Source organism: Mytilus edulis, chromosome 8 (assembly GCF_963676685.1).
Source record: "Mytilus edulis chromosome 8, xbMytEdul2.2, whole genome shotgun sequence".
In the NCBI taxonomy this organism is placed as follows: Eukaryota; Metazoa; Mollusca; class Bivalvia; order Mytilida; family Mytilidae; genus Mytilus; species Mytilus edulis.
The window spans coordinates 34,741,686-34,765,587 of record NC_092351.1 but is presented as its reverse complement, the minus strand read 5'-3'; the positions used below and the strand labels follow the sequence as shown (position 1 = coordinate 34,765,587).

Sequence of the window (23,902 nt, the reverse complement as noted above, 5' to 3'; positions counted from 1 at the left end):
CGAAGTGAGAGATGCACACAATTAGTAAAGTAAGCTCAAAGGTACTCAATATTATATTGAAGTTCTTGAATTAATTGTTTGAATTGCATATTTTCCTATTCGAAACCAAGATAGATAATTCGTACCCTTTTCCCGTCTGAATTGAAAATAAAGCTCGTTATAGTATAATTCTAATTATAGAGTTAAAGGAAAGGATTCAACTTATTCTAATTTACTGTTACCTTGCAACTCATAATCTGCCCGTCCCAATAGAAGTAGGGGCATTATCATTTGTTGCTAAACCGTGTACTTTCTTCAAAGCATGAGAATTTCCTCTGAATGAGAGTAACTGTTTCTGTGTATACCAAATATTTCCAAAGTTCGTTCTGATAAATGTAACTATTTTGCAATTTGTTTTTCATTTCAGTACGACATTTGCTTTCAATCATCTTCCATATAGTCATTCTTGGAATTTAAAAGATTTATTTTTTGGAGTGATCTGTGAAGTAAAACCATGAACATTTTACTGGTAAAAAATATCTTAAAATATTAATTTACAATGAGAGCATGGGATAAAACAAATACAGACTTAATTAAGTTTAATGATAATAATATACTTGTTCATATATAGTTTATGGTATATTTTTTAGGATAATATAATTCTTTCATGAAAACTATTTTTTTCTTGTAATTGGAAATGCGCATCAATGCGGCAGGGTGAACAATATTTTGTGATTAACCCTCTCGCTTCACATATGGACAATGTGGAATAGACAAACACACAACAATGCGCAAAGTAAATATTAAAGTTAGGAATTTCGTTTTATAAAACGCTTCGGGAATCATGTACATAAATGTATGGTAGCCCGTGAGCGCCATGCAAAACAAAATTACAATTTGCGCGCACGTTAGTTATTTTTTGGCATGGCACTCCAGGGCTTTCTTACAATATAATTGTTTATAAAAAGTATATTTAAAATACTTTTTAAAAGAAAAATAACAAGAATACCGAACTCCGAGTAAAGTCCCTAATTAAATGGCAAAATCTAAAGCTCAAACATAAAAACGAATGAATAACTACGATCATATTCCTGACTTGGTAACTAAAGTCACTCTTTTTATGCAATATGTTCGTTACAAACTTTGAGACTTTATTTTGTTATTATTTACAGCAAATGTTTAGACATACATTTTACATTAATTTAAAGAAAAATCTTTTGAACATCTATAATAAAATCATTTCTTCCTAAATTTATTATCATTAATATACCTACTGAAACGTTTATATTTCAAATACAATAAACATCTTTCAATATATATATATTGATAGATAAAAACATTTTTCTTCATTTTAATTCATTAACATTTCATTTGAATAAGCATGCTAAAGGTAGCACAATACAAAGATTTTTTCACTCCCAATCAGACAACTTTAAACTGGTGTAATTCATTTCATCCTTCTTTATATTTTATAAATGAGGTACCAAAAGAAAGAAGAAAGATTAATCTTTTAAATTGTGATAATTTCATTATGACATAATTATTACATAATTAATTATTATGTAATTAGTTGCTATATTGTGATGTCCACACTTGAATGAATTTAGCTTCTTTGTTCTTCATAGCATCCCAAAATATTTTATAGATTTTGTACAACACAGCTTGACCTCTAAAACAGTGTCTCAGATTTCCAAAAACATCAATAGAACAAATTTTATACCCAATTGAATTCAGTGGTCTCTTATGAATTGATGTTGCAAACTTCATTGAAGATTGATGAGAGAATGAAATACAATAGGAAAAATCTGAGACACGGTTTTGGAGGTCAAACTGTGTTGTGCAAGAATCTATAAAATATTTTGGGATGCTATGAATAACAAAGAAGCTAAATTCATTCAAGTATGGACATCACAGTATGGCAACTAATTAAAAAACAATTAATTATGTACTTATTATGTCATAATGAAATTATCACAATTTGAAAGATTAATACTTATTCTTTCTTTTGGTGCCTCATTTATAATATTTAAAGAAAGATGAGTGGAATTACATCAGTTTAAAAATGTCTGATTAGGGATGAAAAATCTTTGTATTGTGCTACCTTAAATACAAATACGTTAACTTTCAATAACAATTACATTGTGGAACTGCCAATACTTTAGTATTTGTAAAGATGTTGTAGTAACCAACATAAATGAACAAAAGAAAGAATAAGCGACATTTAATGTAAATTATTTTAATTTGCAACAGGAAAAATGGAATTAAAATATCCTAATAATTTACATCATTTATATGTTATAAGATATTCAGGGTAACATTTCCAGCTATCATACACGACGAATTCCCTTCTATTGAATTCTGCAACGACGGAATCATATAGTTCTGGGTGTGTTGTACACAAATCACTATTGCACGTTTTACAAGGGGGTCTTTTAAACGCTTTAGTGCTTTTTGTAATGAAAATATCACCTAAGCAAACTCTCATTAAAAACATCTTGCTCTCTCCGTTTTGATTTTGATCTGAAATGAATTATAAATAAATTTTTAATTAACTGCGGGGTTAAAATTTATCATATTTGACTTTGAGCAATCACAATACATTTGAACATTCGTGTATTTAAGTTTTTAGTTTTCTATGTAGAGTTTTGTGGACTTGTTTGTGTTTTAGTTGTCTTACATTTTCTGCTACTTGACAGCTTCTCGTCGAATTATTTGTTGAACATGTCCCCTTGCATGTTTATTTAATTGAATAAAATTCGCAGTTGCACTTCATTCTATTTATTGTTATAAGTAATGTACCAGCAATATCAATAATAGAAAAAAAGAGAGACTATCCAAAAACGACAATCAAAATGTGTGAGTCGGGGGGAAATTGATATGGCAAAACGAAAAACTACGAAAGAGACTAAAACCAATCTAAAAAAACACTAAACTTAAAAGCTTAACTTGATTTCAGATGCTCCGTAGTGTACATATATCATGCTCCACATTTTTTTATTTTTAACAGATGAAGCTGAGCTGATTTGTATTGTACTTCTGAGATGGTACATTCAGTTTTAAAGCTGGTCGAGATTGATAAGAAAAAATTGAGGTCTTACTCTCGATCTTCCCTCCACACACTCATGTACATGTCCGAAATTAGATCATCGTCAGATGTTATCGGAATTTTTGTTTATGACATAACTTATATATTTTTCCTTTTTTTCCCATATTCATGACCATTTAGAGCTTCGTATAGTGTAGTACCGTTCACTTTTTCTCACCTTTAGATGTCTTTGTTCGTGTTTCTTTGTTAATGCTTATTTATCACGCACAAATATCACTTTGTCAAAAGATGAAAAAAAGTAATTGGTGTAACGATTGTTAACTATTTGGTTCTTTAAATAAGTTTGAGGGTATTTTTTCACACATAATCAACTAGCAAGGTATCAGTTTCAATTTTACCTGTATAACCTGCCGATTTGTCCGCCATATCTGCAGCATACACTCCTGTCCCTAACAGTCCCGATGAAGCAAGCCTACTATCTAGACCCTGCTGTGTGATAACATCAACTACTGCTATTTTTGTACCATGAAACAAATAAAATTCATTTATTTCATCGTGTAGATGGTTGGTCATCTCTTTATCAAGGTGTTTCGTAGTCACTGCAATACCAGTTGACTGTTGCACATTTTTGAGAGGTGTGCATGCTTGAGTAACATACGCCTTACGGAAAGTTCGTTGACACTCTTGTGTGTACTGCTCAAAGAGTAATATATTCTCTATTCTTTCAATTCGAACTATCGTTGACCCTCCAGTACTGCTGAATGCTCTAGAAATAGATTTATACGTTTTTGGATCCACGCTCGAAACTTTGTACGGATTGCCTTTTTGGGTGGTATTCCATTCTTTTATGGTTTTGGTATTCTTGAAGTGTGTCCAATATGATGGCGTTCTTGGCTCTTCTTTGTATTTATGAGCAAGGTAAGCTCTTGTACCACGGTTTGGTATTTGGTGTGGGGGTGCTTGAGCTACACTTGCAGCCGCTAAAAATTATAATAAAATAGTGTTCTATTTCTTTTAAATGCATACTAGAGGATTTTTTAGCTTGCTTTTAATTGAAACGTTTACCATTCGGCATTGAAATCAATATACTTTATATATAAAAAGATTTCATTCGAAGGTGGTGCACATGATATCTTATAACAATAAAAAAAACAGCCAACACGATTGCTTATAATTAAGATATGAATTGTAGTTATCTTGATTTTGTTTTCGTTACAACTAATAGTAACCAATGACAATACTTGGCAGCCAACAACACTGCTTCTAGTCAAGATATGTATTTGAATTGCGATAATCATAACTATCTATACATTATAGTTTAGTTCGTATTTTTCAATATTTGTAGATGTATAGAATTGCATCAAAATAAAAAACAAACACTTTATAAATTTCGTGAGTCCGAAACTTTTTACCTATTTACCTTTTTAGTACACAATTAATAATGAAGATGACATTAATCGCGCTACGTGGCGTTCTATATGTTATTTCCATGGTACCACATTCTTTTCAAGATACACTAAATAATTCAATCTAATCTTTTAAAAAAAAAATTATTTCTTGTAAGTATAGTATACCTCCTTTGTCTGTTGTAGTACTTTCTGATGTGTATGCCTGCAAAATTAAACACCAATGTCTTACAATTTACTGACACATTATTATTTGCACATAAATAAAGGCAACAGTAGTATACCGCTGTTCGAAATGCATTAATCAATTGAGAAATAAAAATCAGAGTTACAAACTAAAACTGAGGGAAATGCATCAAATATTAAAGGAAAACTACGACACAACAAGAACACAACATTAAAATGTAATACACACACAAACGAGCTGTAATATAACAATGGCCATTTTCCTGACTTGGTACAGGACATTTTTCGAAAAAAAAAGGTGGATTGAACTTTGTTTTGTGACATGCCAAACCTCCCGCTTTAATGGCAATGTTAAATATAAAATTAAAATGACAACAATACATGACAGAATTACAATACAAATAAATGGGAGAAAACATAGGACAGAGAAACACACGAATAATAGCTAACAAAAGGTATCGGGTTTTAAATTTGATACGCCAGACGTGCGTTTCGTCTGCACACAAGACTAACCAGTGAAACTCAGATGGAAAAAGTTCGAAAGCCCAAACAAGTACAAAGCTGAAGAGTTCTGAAGACCAAAAGTTCTCAAAAACATTTCTTGACCAATACGGCTTAGGTTTTTTACCTGGGACAACATCCTTATTGTTTGGAATAATTTATACTTTTGCAACATAACAGTTGACACTTGTACTAAATAGTGTCTGTCGTTTTGAAACAGTGAGGTTTATTTTTAAGTCTAATGACTTCAAAAAAGATGCTTTGTTTTTATCTATAATTAAATCGATAAATTTGAAGTACTAATATTTTGCTTTTCGCCATAATTCCAAAAATAAGATGATTAATGTAATGTCACTAAATAACAGCTATATTAAATATTGACTCTTACAACGAGCTTACAATAAGGTAAAATGACAAAATCTTAATTGAAATTTTACTTTCAATGGACAAAAAGTAATGTACAAACTAATACAGACAACACAAAGAATGGACAATGCAGTATGTTACCTTTATGATATATGTGTATGTTATAACTTTAGAAAAGATAAAATTAATAATACGTCAAACAATTCTGTATTCTTCAATTTCTGTCATAATCAGATTTGAATACTGTATAGAGGATTATTTTCGCGGGTGTAAAATTTCTCTATTTTCATTGAATAAGACAAACGAAATGTTTTGGAGATTTTTATTTTGGCGAATTCAAAACTTTTATCAATACCTTTGCATGTGCCGTTTTAAATTGGCGCAATTTTTTGTGATTTTGTTCTATCCGCGAAAATATTCGAAAATGTGCACCCCGCGAAAATAATCCTCTACACGGTATGCGATTACCTGTTCAATTGAGCTCCAATCGTTTGTTCCACCAAAAATAACAATTTTAATCGTTTTGAGGGTTGATGGTGAGTTGTTCGTCTCAAATTCTCTTATTGCCTTTATTACATTAGTAGCAGCAGTTTTGGGAGGAAACTTCAGAAAGCCCGTTCCTAGCGCTGGAAAGACCATGCTTTGTACTGAATTTTTTTTTGCTTCGACTAGACACTTTGTAACAAAATTTTGTAGAACCTAGAAAAACACAAAAGTAGCTGAATTGTGGTTTCAGTATTACTCTCCTAAAATCAAAATTAGCATGGCATAGTATAACTGCAGTAAACCGATGTACAAAAAAAAATGCCGTGAATGCTTTACACTTTTTTTTTATTTAAATAAATCGAAACCTCAATCATAAATAATTATATTTTCTTTACGTACAAAATGATTTATGAGACACAAAAAGGGTTTTCACAAGTATTCAAATGACCAGTATTCAAGAGACTTGTGTCATAAAATTACACTTTTTAACGAAACGCGCGTCTTGCGTACTAAATTATAATCCTGGTATCTTTGATAACTATATTCAATTGATATGTTTTAAAGTAAAAGCCAAATGTTTAACGGACACAATTCTATTATCCATTCTCATTTTTTTATGTCAATAGTCTGTGTATTTTGCAATATGTTTTAAATGTATCAAATATACGTTGAGGCGGTATCGAAAATATACGTAAGAGAGTGTCAAATATACATTAGAGGTATTGATTCAAACCTTCTCTGGAAGCAATCCACTTGCTTTCTTTGCATAGAAAGAGGTCATACACCCGTGATAGAGCTTTTTACAATGTAGTGAATGACCACCAGTCACAGCCAGGTCCCCAATTTTTATACCATTGGGATAGTTTTGGTCAATTTCAGCCTGTAATCCACTTCCGGCAGCTTCATACATAGCCTTTCCTAATCCTGGTCTTGCATCAAGTTTCATATTAGAGGGACAACTATTCACAATAACGTCGGCCTACAAAACAACGGAAAAAACGAAGCAATTATAATATGTATGACATATCATTGAATGCACTGAAACGGAGATTATCAAAAACTTATATTGTAAGTTAAACTTAAAGATATACAATTTGAAGCCATGTTCTGTAATAAAGCTTACAAACTACTTTTTCAAAGTTCTTTGCTTTTTATCAGGAAATCTTGCAGATCCAAGTTTTGTAAAACCATATATGAAAAATCCTCTTTTGTGAACGTACAGACACCAAAATATGAATATTTTGCCACATGTGGTGTCAGATAAGCTTACTGGTTTAGGGCATCTGAGAACATCCCCGGTGTGTTTTTTTGTTTGTTTTTGTTGTGGTTTTTGAGGGTGAAATAGGTTTAGGGGAGGTGGTTCGTGTTAATCAATAAGTTTTACTATTTTGTGTTTTACGTTCCATTTTTTGTTTTTTGGTCGTTTTTCGTTTAATTGTCATATCTTTGTCAATTTTTTTTTCGACTAACGAGTTTGCATATTCCTTTGACACCTTTCGTCTCACTTTAAGACAGACATTGCTTTGACATCTGACTGCCTTCAAGTTTTCTTTATAGGTACCATGTACCCATTAAGTAATTGAAAAAGGTCGTCAGATGTTAGAACTATCTCGCACTAGATGTGACTATAGCTTATATAAAACAATATATTTAAAGTTTTACCAGTGTTGATTGATAATAACTACTGAAATGTTTGAATATGTTTCCAAATTATGAATAAAAATCATAAATTCTCCTATTTTTATTTTGCAAACGTCGTCTTTTTTATATCCATCCTTACTCTTTCAGTTATGATAGATCCTACTGCAATGTTTATACTGATGGTACCAATGTTTGCATCCAGAGAATTTCGGGTTACCATGTCTTTTTCTTGTAGACCTTGAAATTAAAGAAGAAAAATATTATTCATGAAATCAACAGATTTGGGTGACTAACAACTGGATATAGCTATATAGGTTTAGCGTAAGAATCAAATAAAATGTTATACATTCATTGCGGGAAGATTTTGACATTTCAGAGGAAAGGGTCACATTTAATTTTGACTTCTCTATTTTTCCTCATTTTTTTAATATTTGAATTTTATATTTACACTTGGATGCAACTAAATTATCGTTTAATTAGTTAATTCATACTATTGTTCTACAATGGCATTTGTATAGCTGTTCCGGACCATATGAGTATTTGGACCAAATGAGTATAATACTCGTTTGGTTATTAACGGGCAGGACAATGTGAGTATTTGGACCATATAGGTATTTTTTTTTTTAAATTACATTATAATAGTTTCAATAATTAATGAACATCGTTATGAAATGTGTTTATTGTAGTTTTGACAAGTAAGTAAAATTAACTGTGTGAAACGTCTAATTTTTATTTAGCTAATCGTTTTATTATAATATAATAATAAAATTACCTACATGATATCGTCTTTTTAATGAACGGCATACCATATGAAGAGTTTAGAAGTATTAAAAGTAAACTGTAACAGAGTGTTAATTACCCCGACCATACGCGTACGGTCGGACCAGACGCGTATGGTTGGATCATATGACTATCTACCCATATGGTCATGACCATACGCGTATGTGCCAAATACTCATATGGTCCGGAATATAGCTATGTATGAGTAACATACTAATAACGTCAAGGCTCAGTATCGTCTTCGTGTAAGTAAGGTATAAGGACGTTACGTTAAAAGTTCAGAATAATTGAGCAACCAAGATAGTGCTCAGCGCAGTTCCATTGATATATTATAATTCTTATAACGTATAAATTTTCTCATTCAAATTTAGAATAAACGAATGAATGAAATATTATACGTGAATCACACCATTTCCGATGTATATCATGATGAAGACCACTTAAGGGCGTAGTCCATCATCTTGAACTAATCTCGAATAAGGAAATTAATGATTGGATTTTCATTTTAATTTTTTGTACATACAATGTCCAAGCTTTTGATATATTTGTTCATTTAAAACTGTATATGAACAACGAGGTTATTCAAAGAACTTACCATTTCATAATGATTTGTGGTTGATTTATTGTCAAGAAAACGACTTGGTTCTGTTTAATTTCCTAGAGGTATTAATTTAAAATGACAATATCCTCGCGGTTTCACTCCACACCAAATTGTATACTTGTTATTTAATCACTTTTGTTTTTTGTTCCCGTATAATCTTGTATAATATGAAAACAGCATATTATGCTATATTGTTAAACAATCTTCCAATTGACCTTCACTCATTGGCATGTCTTTATTCATTTCATGATTAACAGCATGCTATGAACTATATCTTGGTAAACATAGATTGAAATATCACATTTTGTTAAGGCTATTTTACCTTTGCTTGTTGCCTTTGACTTTGCTTCTTCTAGAAACTCCTGTCAATGTAAACAAATCTATGTTAAGCAACACGATTTTCGCATTAGTTATAATACATTGAATGACCCATGAATAAAAATAAAAGTGTTTATGTCAAATTGAATACAGCCAATTGGCATGGAAAATCCTTGATAGAAATCTGCACAAAATTGTAGATCCGAAAATAAGAAAATGTGGTTATCTATGATTGCTAATGAGTCCACTATCCGAATGACACAGTTCACCGGGTCGCCTTCAACAACGAGTACATTCCATGCGTGTTCACATTTATCATTTGATCATTAGTATCAAATAGTATAAATATTCCAAAGCCAAATTATATTAAAAAAAATGTGAGTTCAAAACGTTTCACATTATAATGTTTAAATAAAGTATGTCTTTCTTGAGTGTTTCTCCTTTTGCTTGAAATGCTGTTAAGCCTGCCTAAATCCATATGAAGTTATGTGTGGAAGTGGAGGGGTGATTCGCGTGCGTTCCCCCTTATGTTCTCAAATTTATTTCTATTCAATCCTGTTGGAAATGAGATGATAAAACAATAAAACAATTATTACAAAAAAAATATTGAAAAACGTTATTGTACCTTAAAAGTATCATTGTCTCCAGAGAACACGATACAGTTCACAATCTTGACTGTAGAATTAGGATTCATTTTGGCAAAATCTTCCACAGTTTTGAACATTGAAGCAATAACAGTCCTTGGTGGGTATTTCAGGAATCCTGTTCCAAGTGCCGGAAAAGACATTGATGTTAGCCTCTGTTTGTTCGCCTCCGCAAGGCAGTTACGCACAACGACATCTATGTTCTAAAACGTATAAGAAATTACAAGAATTTTCAGGATTTACTACACTTTTTTTATTAAGACCATTCTAAGACTTTGCACTCGAAAATTAATATTTGTTTTAATTTTACGAAGTTGATTGTCATGGAAAATTAAATGACTTAATTATATGTCTAAACAAAGGCAACAGTAGTATATCGCTGTTCGAAAGTCATAAATCGATTGAGAGAAAAATAAATCGGGGTTACAAACTAAAACCGATGAAAACACATCAACTATAAGAGGAAAACAACGAAACAACAGAAACACTGAAGTACAACAAAAAAACAAACGACAATACAACACACACAGATACGAACTATAAGATTACAACTGCCATTTTCCTGAATTGATATAGGACATTTAAAATAAATGGTATTGTAGCTAGCCAAACCTCGCGCTTTTATGGCAATGTTAGATATAACACTAAAATGACAACATTACATGCCAGGACTAACTCACAGTATAAATAAATGCAAGAACATTCAGGAGAGAAAAGGACACTAATAAACAATACAATAATACATTTCGATATGATTATAGTTACAGAATCAAAGGAACCAGGCTTATAATTTAATACACCAGACACTCGTTTCGCTTACATAACACTCATCAGTAACGCTAAGATCAAAATAGTAAGAAAGCCAAACAAGTACAAAATTTATCAGCATTGATGATCCAAAATCCCAAACAGTTGAGCCAAATACGGCTAAGGATATCTCAACAACAAGAATGTAAATGCATTTCTTTTAAATCATACTAAATTATTGTCTTAAAATTGTAATGACCTTTTTACCTTTATATTTCACTTTAATTGATGGACTGCACCAATATGTACAAAGAGTACTGACTTCCATTACCGACGGTACAATTAAAAGTAAAAATATGGCTCTCTTAATAATTGCCAACGAAAACATGTTAACATTACCTTTTCGTCTCCATGAGCTTGCCATCCTGGCAATGTCACATGGAATATTGCTTTACAGTGAAGATTGCCTGGACCAGTTATTGCTACTGTCTTCATGTTGATACCAGACGGATACTGGTCCGTACATTCTGATTGTATGCTATCTCCAGCTGCTTCTAATAAAGCTTTGGATGCTCTCCCTTTACTAAGATCTAAATATGTTACTGCGCTATTGACTAATACGTCAGTCTGTAATTATGAAAAGAGTTTGAAACAAAATTTCTATTTTGTACTGGAATGTGTTTTCTACAATTCATTTAGATAATCATATTCCTAAATCGGGAAATTTCGACGGTAAATTAACAGTACGAACACATTTCACTGTTCATTTAATGCATTTTAAGTAATGTGAACGCGTATGATGATAACAGGGAATTTATACTTAAACCGATACAGAGTAAATTGGAGCAGTCTTCAATAATCTTCCAAACCGGGATTAACTAACAAACACCGTTCGTTCAAACCCCAGAACTGTTTTAATTAATCTCACTTTCACATTTAAATTCAAAGAAGACAATGCAAGCATAAACATAAATTATGTCCTCAATGCTCTACAACTTCGTACTTTATTTTATTTTATTATTTTTTTTTGGATTCGAGCGTCACTGACGAGTCTTTTGAAGACGAAACACGCGTCTGGCGTCTATGCAAAATTTAATCCTGGTATCTATGATGCATTTATATACATTGTAGTACATATTTGATAAAATTAATTAATTTTTAAGCGCTTCGTACTAAAACATGCACAGGATTGACGCGTTTACAAAACTTCTAATACAATAACGCTTATGACATATAATTTCGAATTAAGAGTTATATCAAGCTTTTAGATTGTTTTCCAATTGCATTGGTATGCCGTAATCATAAGTAGCCCGTGCAGAAATATTTCGCGATTGTTGTCAGCTAATCAAACGTTTCGAATTCTTATGAAGCACGAATGTAATGCAGTTATTTAAGAATACACCACAGTGTATCACAATGAACACATCCAATACGTTTCGTCAGTAAAGTTTTGTAAAAGTATGTCAAAAAATAATATGGTGCTAATGCGGCGTAAAGCAACCAACAATCAATCAATCAATCAAAAAATAATACAAGGAAGTAAATAATAATACGTTTAAGTACATGTATATACATTACAGTAATTTAAATTCATTTAGATAGTCAGCGTATACAGGATGTTTTGTAACCTTGAGATGTCTACAGATTCAAAAAGATAAGAATAAAGCACTTTATCGCCAACGAATATTGATAGTTATGAATGCTCATCTCTGAGAATATTTTTGTACTTATCTGTTTCGATCATAGGAAAGTCTATATTTGGACGTGAGTCATTTGCAATTTTGGTTTCGTTTTTGTTAACTTGATACATTTATAAGGAAATAAGCTTCTTAATAGAACTAAGTTTTTCAATGTATACCACTGAACAGCTTTGGATATGGTTTTCGTGTAGGCAAAATCTAATATAAGTTTGTAAATGTTCAATATAGACATTTTATTGACCACAAATGATACTAAACCCTGAAACTCACCACAGACTATAATGTTGCATATACTTGAACGTATCAAGACTTTTTTTTTGCATAACTATAAGTTCAAATAAAAAAATGGAAATGGGGATTACAGTCACAAAAAATTCAAACAAGGTTCAGACCTTGTTTTATCTAAACTTTTGTGGAAATATCATGTTTTAAAAGAAAAGAAGTTATAACGTATCGTCAGACATTTACTGTAAAACAATTATAATACATGTGTGACAAAAATGCATTTTAGGCATAAGACAATATTTGTAATTTATCGTTGAATTGTTATCCATAATAAATTACCCGTTTGAACAATGCGTTAACGAATAATACATATAAAATCAGTCTTTTATCCTTGGTTGTTAGGAGACGCGTTAATTGTTGCTAGGGTGCTCTCTTCGAGGTCCGCGCTCTTGGTATATAAAGACACCGATTCATTGCAAGTCGCTCTTTTATTAATTGGCCGTCGACGGATGAACATCGGAAAGTGAATACCAGCCAATAAAGTAGTTTAAAAGGAAAGTTTGTAAACCTAGTTTGAGTTGAAAGCTTGTGGTTTTGAAGCAAGCGGTTTTTGAAGTCTTTACGATTGTTGCAAGCTACCGGGTTGTTCCGATACTGTAATTTCCCTCGGGAATGGTCGCAGTCCCTCGAACAGGTGGTTTGTAAAAGTCTGGTGACTCTGGTGCTTCGGAGACTAAGTATTACTATTATTGCAAGCTACCGCGTTGTTCCGAAACTGTAATTTCTCTCGGGAATGGTCGCAGTCCCTCGAACAGATAGCTTGTAATAATCTGGTGACTTAGGTGCTCCGGGGACTAGGTGCTTCAAAACTAGTTGTCTCAGGAACTAGGTGCTTCAGAGACTAGTTGTCTCAGAGACTGGGTGTCTCAGAACTAGGTGTTTCAGGAACCTAGGATTTTTGAAGCTTATTCTTAAGTTTAATATAATTGTTTGTCAAATCAGTTGGGACCTCGGAGTCAGTGAAAGGATCAAGGATAAATTGAGGTTCTAGTTTTCAGACTACTTTTTGATACAAAGTTATTTGTGTAAATAGTGTTATTTTTTTATTAAGTTTCAAAGTTGGTCTTGTAGTTTTAAGTAAAGCCTCCAAGTTGTAGTTGGGTTTTTGAGTTAATTAAAAGATTGATATTGGAGTGTCTCAGATTCTGTGAAAACGGATACGAACATATAGTTCATAAGCCAAACACGTTACACATGTACGACCACCTTCCGTTCTTGTCGTATAAAAAGGACCGCAATATAGATAGCACTATCTGAAATTAAAAAGTAATTATATTCAATGAAGATGTATATACTTGAGGCTGAATTGTCCTACATACCGTTTGGTGTATTATATTCCCTTTTATAACACTGAGAGCTATATTTCCGATCTGTACAAATCTCGGCCTAGTTTGTCTCCTCGATCTGTGGTGTTGGTGTCCCTGTGTACTTGGAGTGGTGACTGCTGGGGAAGGTTCCACCGTCGGTGTGTTAGTAGCTGACATTTTGAAGAAAAGAAATATACTGATATTTTTTTTTTAAATTGTGTAGGTTAAAATTTACCCAAATATCGATAAATAACAAGTGTAAATATTTAGTTGATTGTTATCATAGTATCAGATATCCTATTTAACAGGAAATATATAAATAGAACTTAAATATTTTCCCGAAATATTAGTCTTAGTGTTTGTATAAACTTTACTTTTCTAAAGGGTGAACTTTAAGTTATCTTAACTTTGCCATATGTAGGACAGCAGGAAGTATGATTTTGATGTCCTACTTATCTTTTTTTTTTGCCATCTAGTTGCTTGTTGAAGTATACAATATTCGTACAATTAGAAAAAACCCACTTTTTTATTCATAATCTTTAAATTATTCTCTTATATAAAAAAAAAATCTTCTTAACAAAAACGTTAGCTTGCAGCAACTCGAACTCAAACGTAGTTTCGGAAGAACTGGTGGATTACAATGAAAGTCAAGCATTTTATTCCCACTATTGCCAAATCGTCGTATTCTTTAAAACAAAAAATCTGCGAGAGCAAACTATGATGCCCTTGATGACGAAAGCAGCCGGATTGTTTTCATTGTTTTCTGTGACACAAATACACCTTAGTGATGAATGTACCGTTTAAAAAAGGTATATTTTTTCAAAAATTCTCAGTGAAAAATATTTTTGAAACGTTCCTTAAAAAACTTTTAAAATTTAACTGTACATATACATCATGTATCATTCTAGTATATATCCATAACGATAACGTTTATTATTGTCAATATACACAGATTGGTAAAATGTTTGATGAACCTTCAGTTGCAAGAATAACAGCATAAAAAATGTCCAAAATTTATCTTATTATACGTTGATAAACATGAACAACGAACGGAAGATTGACCGCAATTAGAAAACGAGAGTAGGGTCAGACAATTACAATGTTAGCTACTGTAAACCTAAATATTAGTCGTCTAGTTATTGCAATGGTTGTAAATGTGATGAGAAGGTGATATTTTACCAATATTGGGCATCCCATTTAAACAGAAATAGTTACGTTTTAATAAAATTCCACACGGCAAAAACAAATGGCTCCCTTTCTCTTATCACGATTCAAATATTAAGTACAGCTCTTTGTAAGAACCAGGCAGAGTGCGATACATGATGGTTTCAGATTTTATCTATAATTGGCCTAGTAGAAGCAGTAAATGAATATTGCTCAAAAAAAAATTTAAGTGGGAAAATATGAGTGGTTGTCATTGTAACGGACACTCTATTTTTTGGTCGTTAAGCTTGGTAAAATCTTTCAAAAAACAGCTAAATCACCACAATTCAGAGCCTGCTTATGAATAGAATCATGCATTTTTCATTAATGTTCAAATCTAACATTGATAGAACTTTGTTTAAGCTTCATTTTAGTGAAGATTGCATGTTAACCAAATTTGTAATTTTTTTTGAAAATTTTTGCGAAAAAATGCATATTTTCAACATTTCTGAAATTGGGATTTTTTCGAAATTAACAAATTTTCTCTGGTGTTTTTCAAAAAATGCAAATGTGTACAGAATAGTTAGCACTGTAGTTATGAAGTTTGGATACTACTTTACCAAATTGAATAGAACAATGCGTGGGATTTTCTTCAGTTTTATCACCATAGCAACCGATTTTTTCCTTGAAAACGGAGTTTTATTTGCAGAATATTGCAGTTTAAGAGCTTGAATGTGTTGGATTTTTTCATAACCGATAAGAAAATACATGAAAACTTTAAATTATTATCATCAAGTGTTGTTGACTTCAATTGTTACCACAGAAACACATATTAACCATAGCAACATCCAATCTGAAACTGCATAAATAGAAATTTATGTAAAAAAATACATAAATAGAGGGTGCTTATTTTCAAATTGGAACATGACTGCATGCTTTGCTTCACTCACAGTCTTGTCTGGTTTTTTTCCTTCAGATTTTTCAATAAATGTAATATATAATGTAATATTGGGGTTAGAAGGTAAAAAAAAAGGGGGGGGTAGGTTCATTTTTTTAAAGATATATCATACATGAAGATTTTTGAAAAGATAACGTTTGGTCGGCGAGCCTGATTATAAATAGAATCATTTTTTTTCTCTCAGAAATTTCTTATATAACATCGATATAACTTGGTTTTAGCTTCAGAGCTAAGTTAAAGGGAAATTCCGCGATTTTTTACTTATCGTCTAATTATGTTCATCTTAACATAAAAAACACATTTTCAAAGTTTTAAATTTATATTCCTTCTAATAACGGAGAAAATCAAGTATCTGTAACTTTTTTGGTTGAATTCTCGAGTGGGTCGTGACGTATTAGCCCGATTTATTGAATTCTGGGAAAAAATAAAATCTGTTTAACTCTTATAGCTTATCGACAATAATTATACGTAATTAAAAGCGCACAGCTGACGAATGGTCGTAGTTATTAACCACAATATAATAATGAACGAAAATGAATATGCATATACCGTTTTGTATTGATTGAATTAAACTCCTATAAAATTATCTCTAGTAAATGTTTTTGAATAAATTTAATTAATTATTGTTGAGCTTTTATTCATAAAATATTTATTGAACATTTTTACTGATATTGAACTGAAAATATTTCAGTTCTATGTATCGTTATTGTTTTGATAATCATTTCAATGCAACTAATGTGTGAGCAGAGTGTGTATATTATTTTGTAAAGGTCACTGTATTTTTCTCGGCTTGAGGTCAATTCGTTTACCTTGTAGCTATTTAGCTGCAGGTGTGAGTTCAAGCGTACACAGGTATAAATGTTGTTATTTGGAAAGGATAAACAGAAAGGATTAGAAAGAGTATGATGTCACGATGTTAATACACTTAGATTTAATACACGATGAGAATAAAGATTTAATATTAAATTGTGTAAATTAATTGAAAATAAAATTCAGATTCGTAAATACGAAAAAGTATAAAAATAAAAGGAAACAATTTTTGATTACTTTCTTAGCGGCAATTGGCGTAAAGATTCAAATATGAAGTAAAAATTAGTAGTTTTAATCTTTAATAAAAACTAAATGCAATATTACCCAATTTGATATACCATTGTACATCTGTTTGATATCATTGACTTTACCGGAATTTCTTAACTTGTATTCAAATGTGGCTGTGTTTAAATGCTAATAAAACTATTGCAATTTTAAAGTTTTTAATTGACAAAAAATACAACATACATGTTGTTTTTTTTAGTTTCTTTTTAACATTTTATTCTTACATGATTAAATTCATTTGACAATCATTTACACGAACTTTTTGTGAAAAAATACCAATTATCTAAGCTAAGGCATTATTTTTTTTAAGGATTTTTGAGGATTTTTTTTTAATTCTATGATAATATTTGTGCAATGTTGAACATGATAGCCGTCATTAATCCAAATAAGTCATACAGTAGTTGTAATAAAAGTTATATCTTAGTCATGCATAACTGATATTGACGAATTTAGAATAGTTCGTCCATACATCGTTGTTCTTGAAACAATCATTGTAGTTGTCATGTTTTGGGATTTTTGTCAGATTTTGGGAAACCTCAAGTTTTATTCATTTGAATGCCTTAAGAATAAATTTGTAAGGGTTCTGCGGAACCCAGTGTCTTGCCTACTTTTGCTGTAAATCGCAGGCTCAACAGAAATGAGGAAAAAAATCGGTAAAATATTCCTCTTGATACTATCTTTTGATTGTAAGAAGCTTCTGTCCAAGTTTGGTAAAAATCCAGGATAGTTTATGAATCTAATAAATGTTTTAAAAACTTTTACTGCAGACTGTATGTCATGTTAACTGGAAGAAAATCTAAGTCCATTTAAAAGTAAAATACGGAAAAATGGATTTATCTTTTTACAAAATTTACTTCTTGATACTATCTTATGATCATAAATAAGCTTCTGTCCAAGTTTGGTACAAACCCAGCATGCCCAGGATAGTTTGAGAAAGTTATTAAAATTCTAAAAACTTTAACCACAGAGTAAATGTAATGTTTCCCCGCAGAAAAAAATAAGTCCATTTATAAGTAAAATACGGAAAAAAATAGAATTTTATTTTTACAAAATTTACTTCTGGATACTATCTTATGATCATTGGTATCTTGTAGAGAGTTGTCTTATTAACAATTATACCACATCTTAAGATCAAATGGTCACTTTTAGAAATTTCTTTATAGTTAACCAACAACATTCAAACTTGATCTCTGTTTTGTGGTAATAAGCATTGTGTATACATGTTTCATAAGATTTGATTGAGGCAAACTATAATTGCAAAATAAAAACTAACTTTGTGACGACTAATGTACTGACGGACATGGATTAAACCTACTACAACGCCCCCTCCCCCTTCCCAAATTGCGGCGCGGCCATAAAAGTGTTTATTTTAGTTTTTGCCATTGTACCTTGAATCGATCAAATGTGTGCACAACGCGTGGGACATCAGAAATTTATTCTTTTTTTACACATGGGACACTAAAGTCTTGTATTCATGAATGATTACAACTTGTTGGGACTAGAAAACATTAATAATTACAAAGAAAAATAACATTGGTATGTACTGCGCTGTTTCTAGTGTTGCATTTAATTAAATAAGACCATGTGTGGAATTTGTCTTCAAATTATTACTGTTATTAATCTTGTATTTATGCAAATATTCTCAGCTTAGTGGTTTCATTCCAAATCTCGGGATTAATGCAGTCTTTTATAAAGGTTACAGAGACAGATACAGAAAAATAGGGGCGTAATTCATGTAAAGGTTAAAAAAAACGTTGAGAATAGCAAAATATTTTTTTTGAAATTTGAACCTAAAACAAGATGCTCCGCAGGGAGCAGCTTTATACGACCGCAGAGTTCGAACCCTGAACATTGGGGCAAGTATGGACACAACATTCAAGCTTGATACAGCTCTGAATTTGGATTGTGATTAAAAAGTTGACACAACAAAGGTTTCTGACACATAATGAATGTGGTCTCAGAACTTAAACTTAAAAGCTTTAAATTTTAAATTGGACATTACCTATTATGGTCCAATATCCAAAATCAAAATACATGGTTAGATTCAGCATATCAAAGAACCCCAAGAATTCAATTTTTTATGAATCAAATAAAGTTCAATTTTGGACCCTTTAGACCTCAATGTGGACCAATTTGATAACCGGTCCAAACATCAAAAATCTAAATACATGATTAGATTACTGTGGATTCATTTATTTTCGTGGGTACCAATTTTCGTGGATTGATGAAAACTTGCATATTCGTGGATATGTAAATTCGTTGATTTGGCAAATTATGCATACATTCCTTTAGAAAATCTGTTTTTCGTTGATCATTTAAATTCGTGGTTCCTCTGTCCCCACGAAATCCACGAAAATTGATATCCAACGAATATTAATGAATCCACAGTAAGCATATATCAAAGAACCCAAAATATACAATTTTGTTGAAATCAAACAAAGTTTAATTTTGAACCCCAATTTGGACCAACTTGAAAACTGGGCCTATAATCAACAAGAGGCTGTCACAACGACAGCAAACCGGATTTATTAATATTTATTTGTGTCCTGGCAATATCACAAGAACCATTACTGATGAATGGTGAAAGTGAAAATCATCAATATCTTTGACCTCCATTTTGTCATCAGTATCAACATATTAAAATTTGAAAAGCTTAGATTGAATGGTTCATGAGTAAATGCATCAACGTGTATGGAAATGCCATTTTACAATCTTTCAAGAACCATAACGCCTGAACGGTAAAAGTCAAAATCGTCATTATTGAACTTGACTTCTATTTTGTCATCAGTAACAACATATAAAAGAAACTTCCAAATAACAGCGACGTCATTATATATTTTGGTAAGTGTATATAAATTAGTTTTACTACAGTTTCATATTCCTCTTACTTGTCACAGCTGGCTGATCTTGGGTGTTTCCCATCTTTACTTCCGTCTAGAACTAAAATAAAATAAAAATATGTTATTGATCGTCTCATAATTGTGTCTATAACATAAATCCTATATCATTCCATTATTTCAATACAGGATTATAGTTGTGAATTGTTTTATATGACCAACGAGGTAACAATTGCAAAGAAAGGTGCAGTGTATGACACAAACATATCACAATTTGTTAGTCAGAGTGCAAAAATGGGGCGGATACAGTCTATTTTTTAAAGGGGTATGGTCCAAACCCAGGAAAAAAGGGGGTCCTAACCATATTTCCCCGTTCAAATGTATTGATCGTCTATAAAAGGGGATGTCTGATCCCCCTGGATCCGCTACTGGAAAAGCGTAAGGGTTGTTTAATACAAAACGTTTGAAAATATTTTACTAGTTGCATTTTCAAAAGAAAGAACATCCAACTTCTGTCAAAATCTGAGTTCTGGAATAAGATTTGTCGACTTATATACTGTAGGTCAAATCAATTGTATGAACTAAAGTAAAACGGGGGTTCTGTTGTAAACCTTACACAAGTTTGAATATAATAATAATTAAACCAATGCGAAAGAACCAATAAGTTAAAGGATTTCACAGGCAATTTTGTGATCTCAGAAGACTAGAAAAAATAGTGAGAATAATAAGTTGAACAAAACAAAAAACTGCTTTGAGAGACATGAATAATATATTACTAGCTATGTGTATGTGACCAGACTGAATAGGTTCTGATGACTTCATACGCCAGCACAGCTATTAATATTCAAAGGCTGGTTTGTTTCTGCATTTGTAAAAATTCCATGCAAGTGATCTTTACATAAAGTATTATAAATCATAAAAATAAATAGTCCAAATGTACTCTAAGATAAAAGGGGAAACAGCACATGATACAAAATGTGGTCAATTGTTTATATCAAATAAGATGCTATATTGTTCCTTTCAGGGTCTCTTTGTTGTTACAGTAGAATGTCTATAAATTGTGCTTTACTTATTGTATGAAAAATCATATACAAAAACACATAAAGCTGAGGAGGTGATAGAGCAGATTGTTACCCCAAGAAAACATTGTCAACTAAGGCGAAGTCAAACGCCTCCGTGAAAGGTAGCAGAGTATTTGCCGTAGGATAGAGTAAATTGTCTCCCTCGTTTTAACCGATTAGAATCTGGCATTTTGACATGAAGAATAATATCATAATTTATATTCTCTCTCTCTCTGCTAAATTGTGTCTTAATTAGATATGATGTAAACATAGTAAGTTGATGGCAGATGTGACAAGCGACTTTTATCTAGATCAAGTATAGAACTGTAACAACTAAGTCACAACTAGTTGATAACACCTCTTTTTTTATTATTATTTCTAATCCTTATTTACACACATAACAAAATTGTTGATAAGAACAAAGAGAGACAACTCTAATATTCCTGCATTAATACAACTGATGAATACGTATGATTTATTTAGACTACTGGAATAGAGGGCATTTTTTTATTGGTGGATCGGTGGAAGCCGGAGTGCCTAGACAGAAACCTGACCTTCGGAATGAAGACTCACATGCCAAGTCAATTATGATGCTACTCCGTAATAGGTCTCTTCCACGTACGGGATTCGAACTCCCAAACTCGGTTTTGACATGTACAGCTATTGAGTTGTTCGACTATTATTTCAAGGCATAGAAAGGGTTATAACTATTGAGTGATAAGTATGGCAAGAATAACCAGAGGCTCCAAGGAGCCTGTGTCGATCACCTGATATTTTTGTTTACAATTGATGCATTAAATAATGTAACCATTATACGTTTGCTTTAGTTTCAGAGTTATCAGTCAAAAACTTTATTTTACACCTATGTTCTATTTTTAGCCATGTCGGTCATGTTGATTGGCGGACGGGTCCATCGGACAATCTTTTTAAACTAAATACCAAAATGATAATTGTGGCATAGTTTGTTTGAATCTGTATCAGTATTTTAAGTGGAGACTGAGAGTACTAAGGTAAAAGATTACAAACATTTACATTTAAAAAAAAAATTGGTCCTGTAGATCTTAATTTGCTGAACAATATTACTGTTTACAGTTCTAAATCTCTTTCTATAATAATATTCGGGCGTATGACATTTGCGCCGATTTCATATTTTCATTTGCGCCGATTTTATATTTGCTCCATAGGCGGATCCAGGGGGGCCTGGGGGGCCCGGGTCCCCCCTTTCGTTGGAAAAATTTGGTTGATTATATAGGGAATCATTGAAGCATGACTGGAGCCCCCCCCCCCCCCCCCTTTTAGGAAAAGTTCTGGATCCGCCACTGTAATAAGCTCCCAATGGACAACCATTGCAATAACTAGAGGACTAATATTTAGGTTTACAGTAGCTAACATTGTAATTATTGTCTGACCCTACCCAGTTTAACATAGGCGAGTAAATACTGGCCATACATATCGGAAGGTCAGTGCAAATGAGAGAAAGGTATACTTATTTTTTCTACACACCTTCACCTTGAATGTCTTTCCAATGATCTACAACATTTATAGATAGAACTTTTAAGTGCTGTCCGAAATACCTTTATCTGTTATATACTTTACACGAATTTAGAAATGGAAACTACGTTCCTCTAATTTACGCCCTCTTACAATCGAAAGATGAACAGTGTTTTGAAGTAATGTGGGAAATAGTTTCGATCTTTGCCGTCAAAAAGAATTTTCCTTTGTGGCCGAGGTTATGCATATTGACATTGAATAAGCAATGCATAACGCAATAATGGATGCTTTTCCCCATTGTTGCCGTTTTTATCTGGCTCAGAACTAGTGGAGAAAAATACAGTCTGTTGTGCTGAACACATATCTAGAGTATAAAGACAAATTATGTGACATCGATAATGTCTCAATTGATTGACAATTTCTAACATTTGTACAACTGGCTATCGGAACAGGTCTATGATGATAAATGAAAAATAGCATTTAAACTGTAATTTACCTTTTTAATAAATCGGCGCAAATGAAAAAGAAAATCGGCGCCAATGAAAGAAAAAATTGGCGAAAATGAAGTGTAGATGTGCGCAAATGTAAAACGCCGCTATATTCAAGATAACCAAAAACTGCAAAATTTCCTTAAAATTACTAATTCAGGGGCAGCAACACATTAACGGGTTGTCTACTGCATTCTTGGCAGATGAGATAGTCTTTTTAGATATCAACCTGATGAACAGTTTAACCCCGTGTCATATTTACTCTAAATGCGTTATAGTTTCGGAGGTATAAGACAAAAGACTGCACTTTTATCTACATTGTATACAGCTGCATTGAAGACCTATTGGTGACCTTCTGCTGTTGTCTGTTCTATGATCGGATTGTTGTCTCTTTAACACAATGCCCCATTTCCATTTTCAATTTAATAGTGTAGTTTATATGTTGTATGCCTATGACTTTGACAATGTTTGATAAATAAAGATTATTTTTATCACAAGAAGGTGAATCTAGAAAAGCGCTTCACATGCGCAGAATTTATTAAGAATCCCAAACTACATGACCGGTATGTATACAGGACAAGAGTTCAAAGCGTACTTTTATTTGGTCACGTGTATATCAATTACATTCTCAGTAGACGTGTATTGAAAAAACACAAAGAAACATCAACAATCATAATTACTAAATACGAACCATTTTACAGCAAAGCATCATAACAATAGTTAGAAACCATATGATTTACCTTAGTTTCGTTTTAATATTCCCTGTATATACACATACTTCCGTTTAAAGATGTCATTGGGTTCTTTAAATCTGGGTATTTTCAGAACAAGGAAGT

At 32.0% G+C, this 23,902-nt stretch overlaps 2 protein-coding genes across 2 annotated transcripts in view; one reads left to right on the top strand and one right to left on the bottom strand.

The window, feature by feature from the left end:
* Window positions 1-1,113: 1,113 nt before the first annotated feature.
* On the bottom strand, window positions 1,114-23,902 carry LOC139486758 (protein mono-ADP-ribosyltransferase PARP15-like). The gene is made up of 13 exons (XM_071271697.1): window positions 23,807-23,902; window positions 20,078-20,129; window positions 14,006-14,163; window positions 11,101-11,328; window positions 9,936-10,157; window positions 9,315-9,354; window positions 7,751-7,848; window positions 6,704-6,949; window positions 5,953-6,183; window positions 4,600-4,636; window positions 3,424-4,005; window positions 2,081-2,499; window positions 1,114-1,363 (listed from the first exon to the last, which is right to left on the bottom strand). The coding sequence occupies exons 2-12, from the start codon at window positions 20,109-20,111 to the stop codon at window positions 2,264-2,266; spliced, it is 2,112 nt and encodes a 703-aa protein (XP_071127798.1). The 5' UTR covers window positions 20,112-20,129; window positions 23,807-23,902; the 3' UTR covers window positions 1,114-1,363; window positions 2,081-2,263.
* LOC139486754 (aminopeptidase N-like) overlaps window positions 21,958-23,902 on the top strand; it is a 41,836-nt gene continuing 39,891 nt past the window's right edge. The window contains exon 1 of the mRNA XM_071271692.1: window positions 21,958-22,097. The gene's annotated coding sequence lies outside the window, so the exon portion shown is untranslated. The remainder of the gene's footprint in view (window positions 22,098-23,902) is intronic.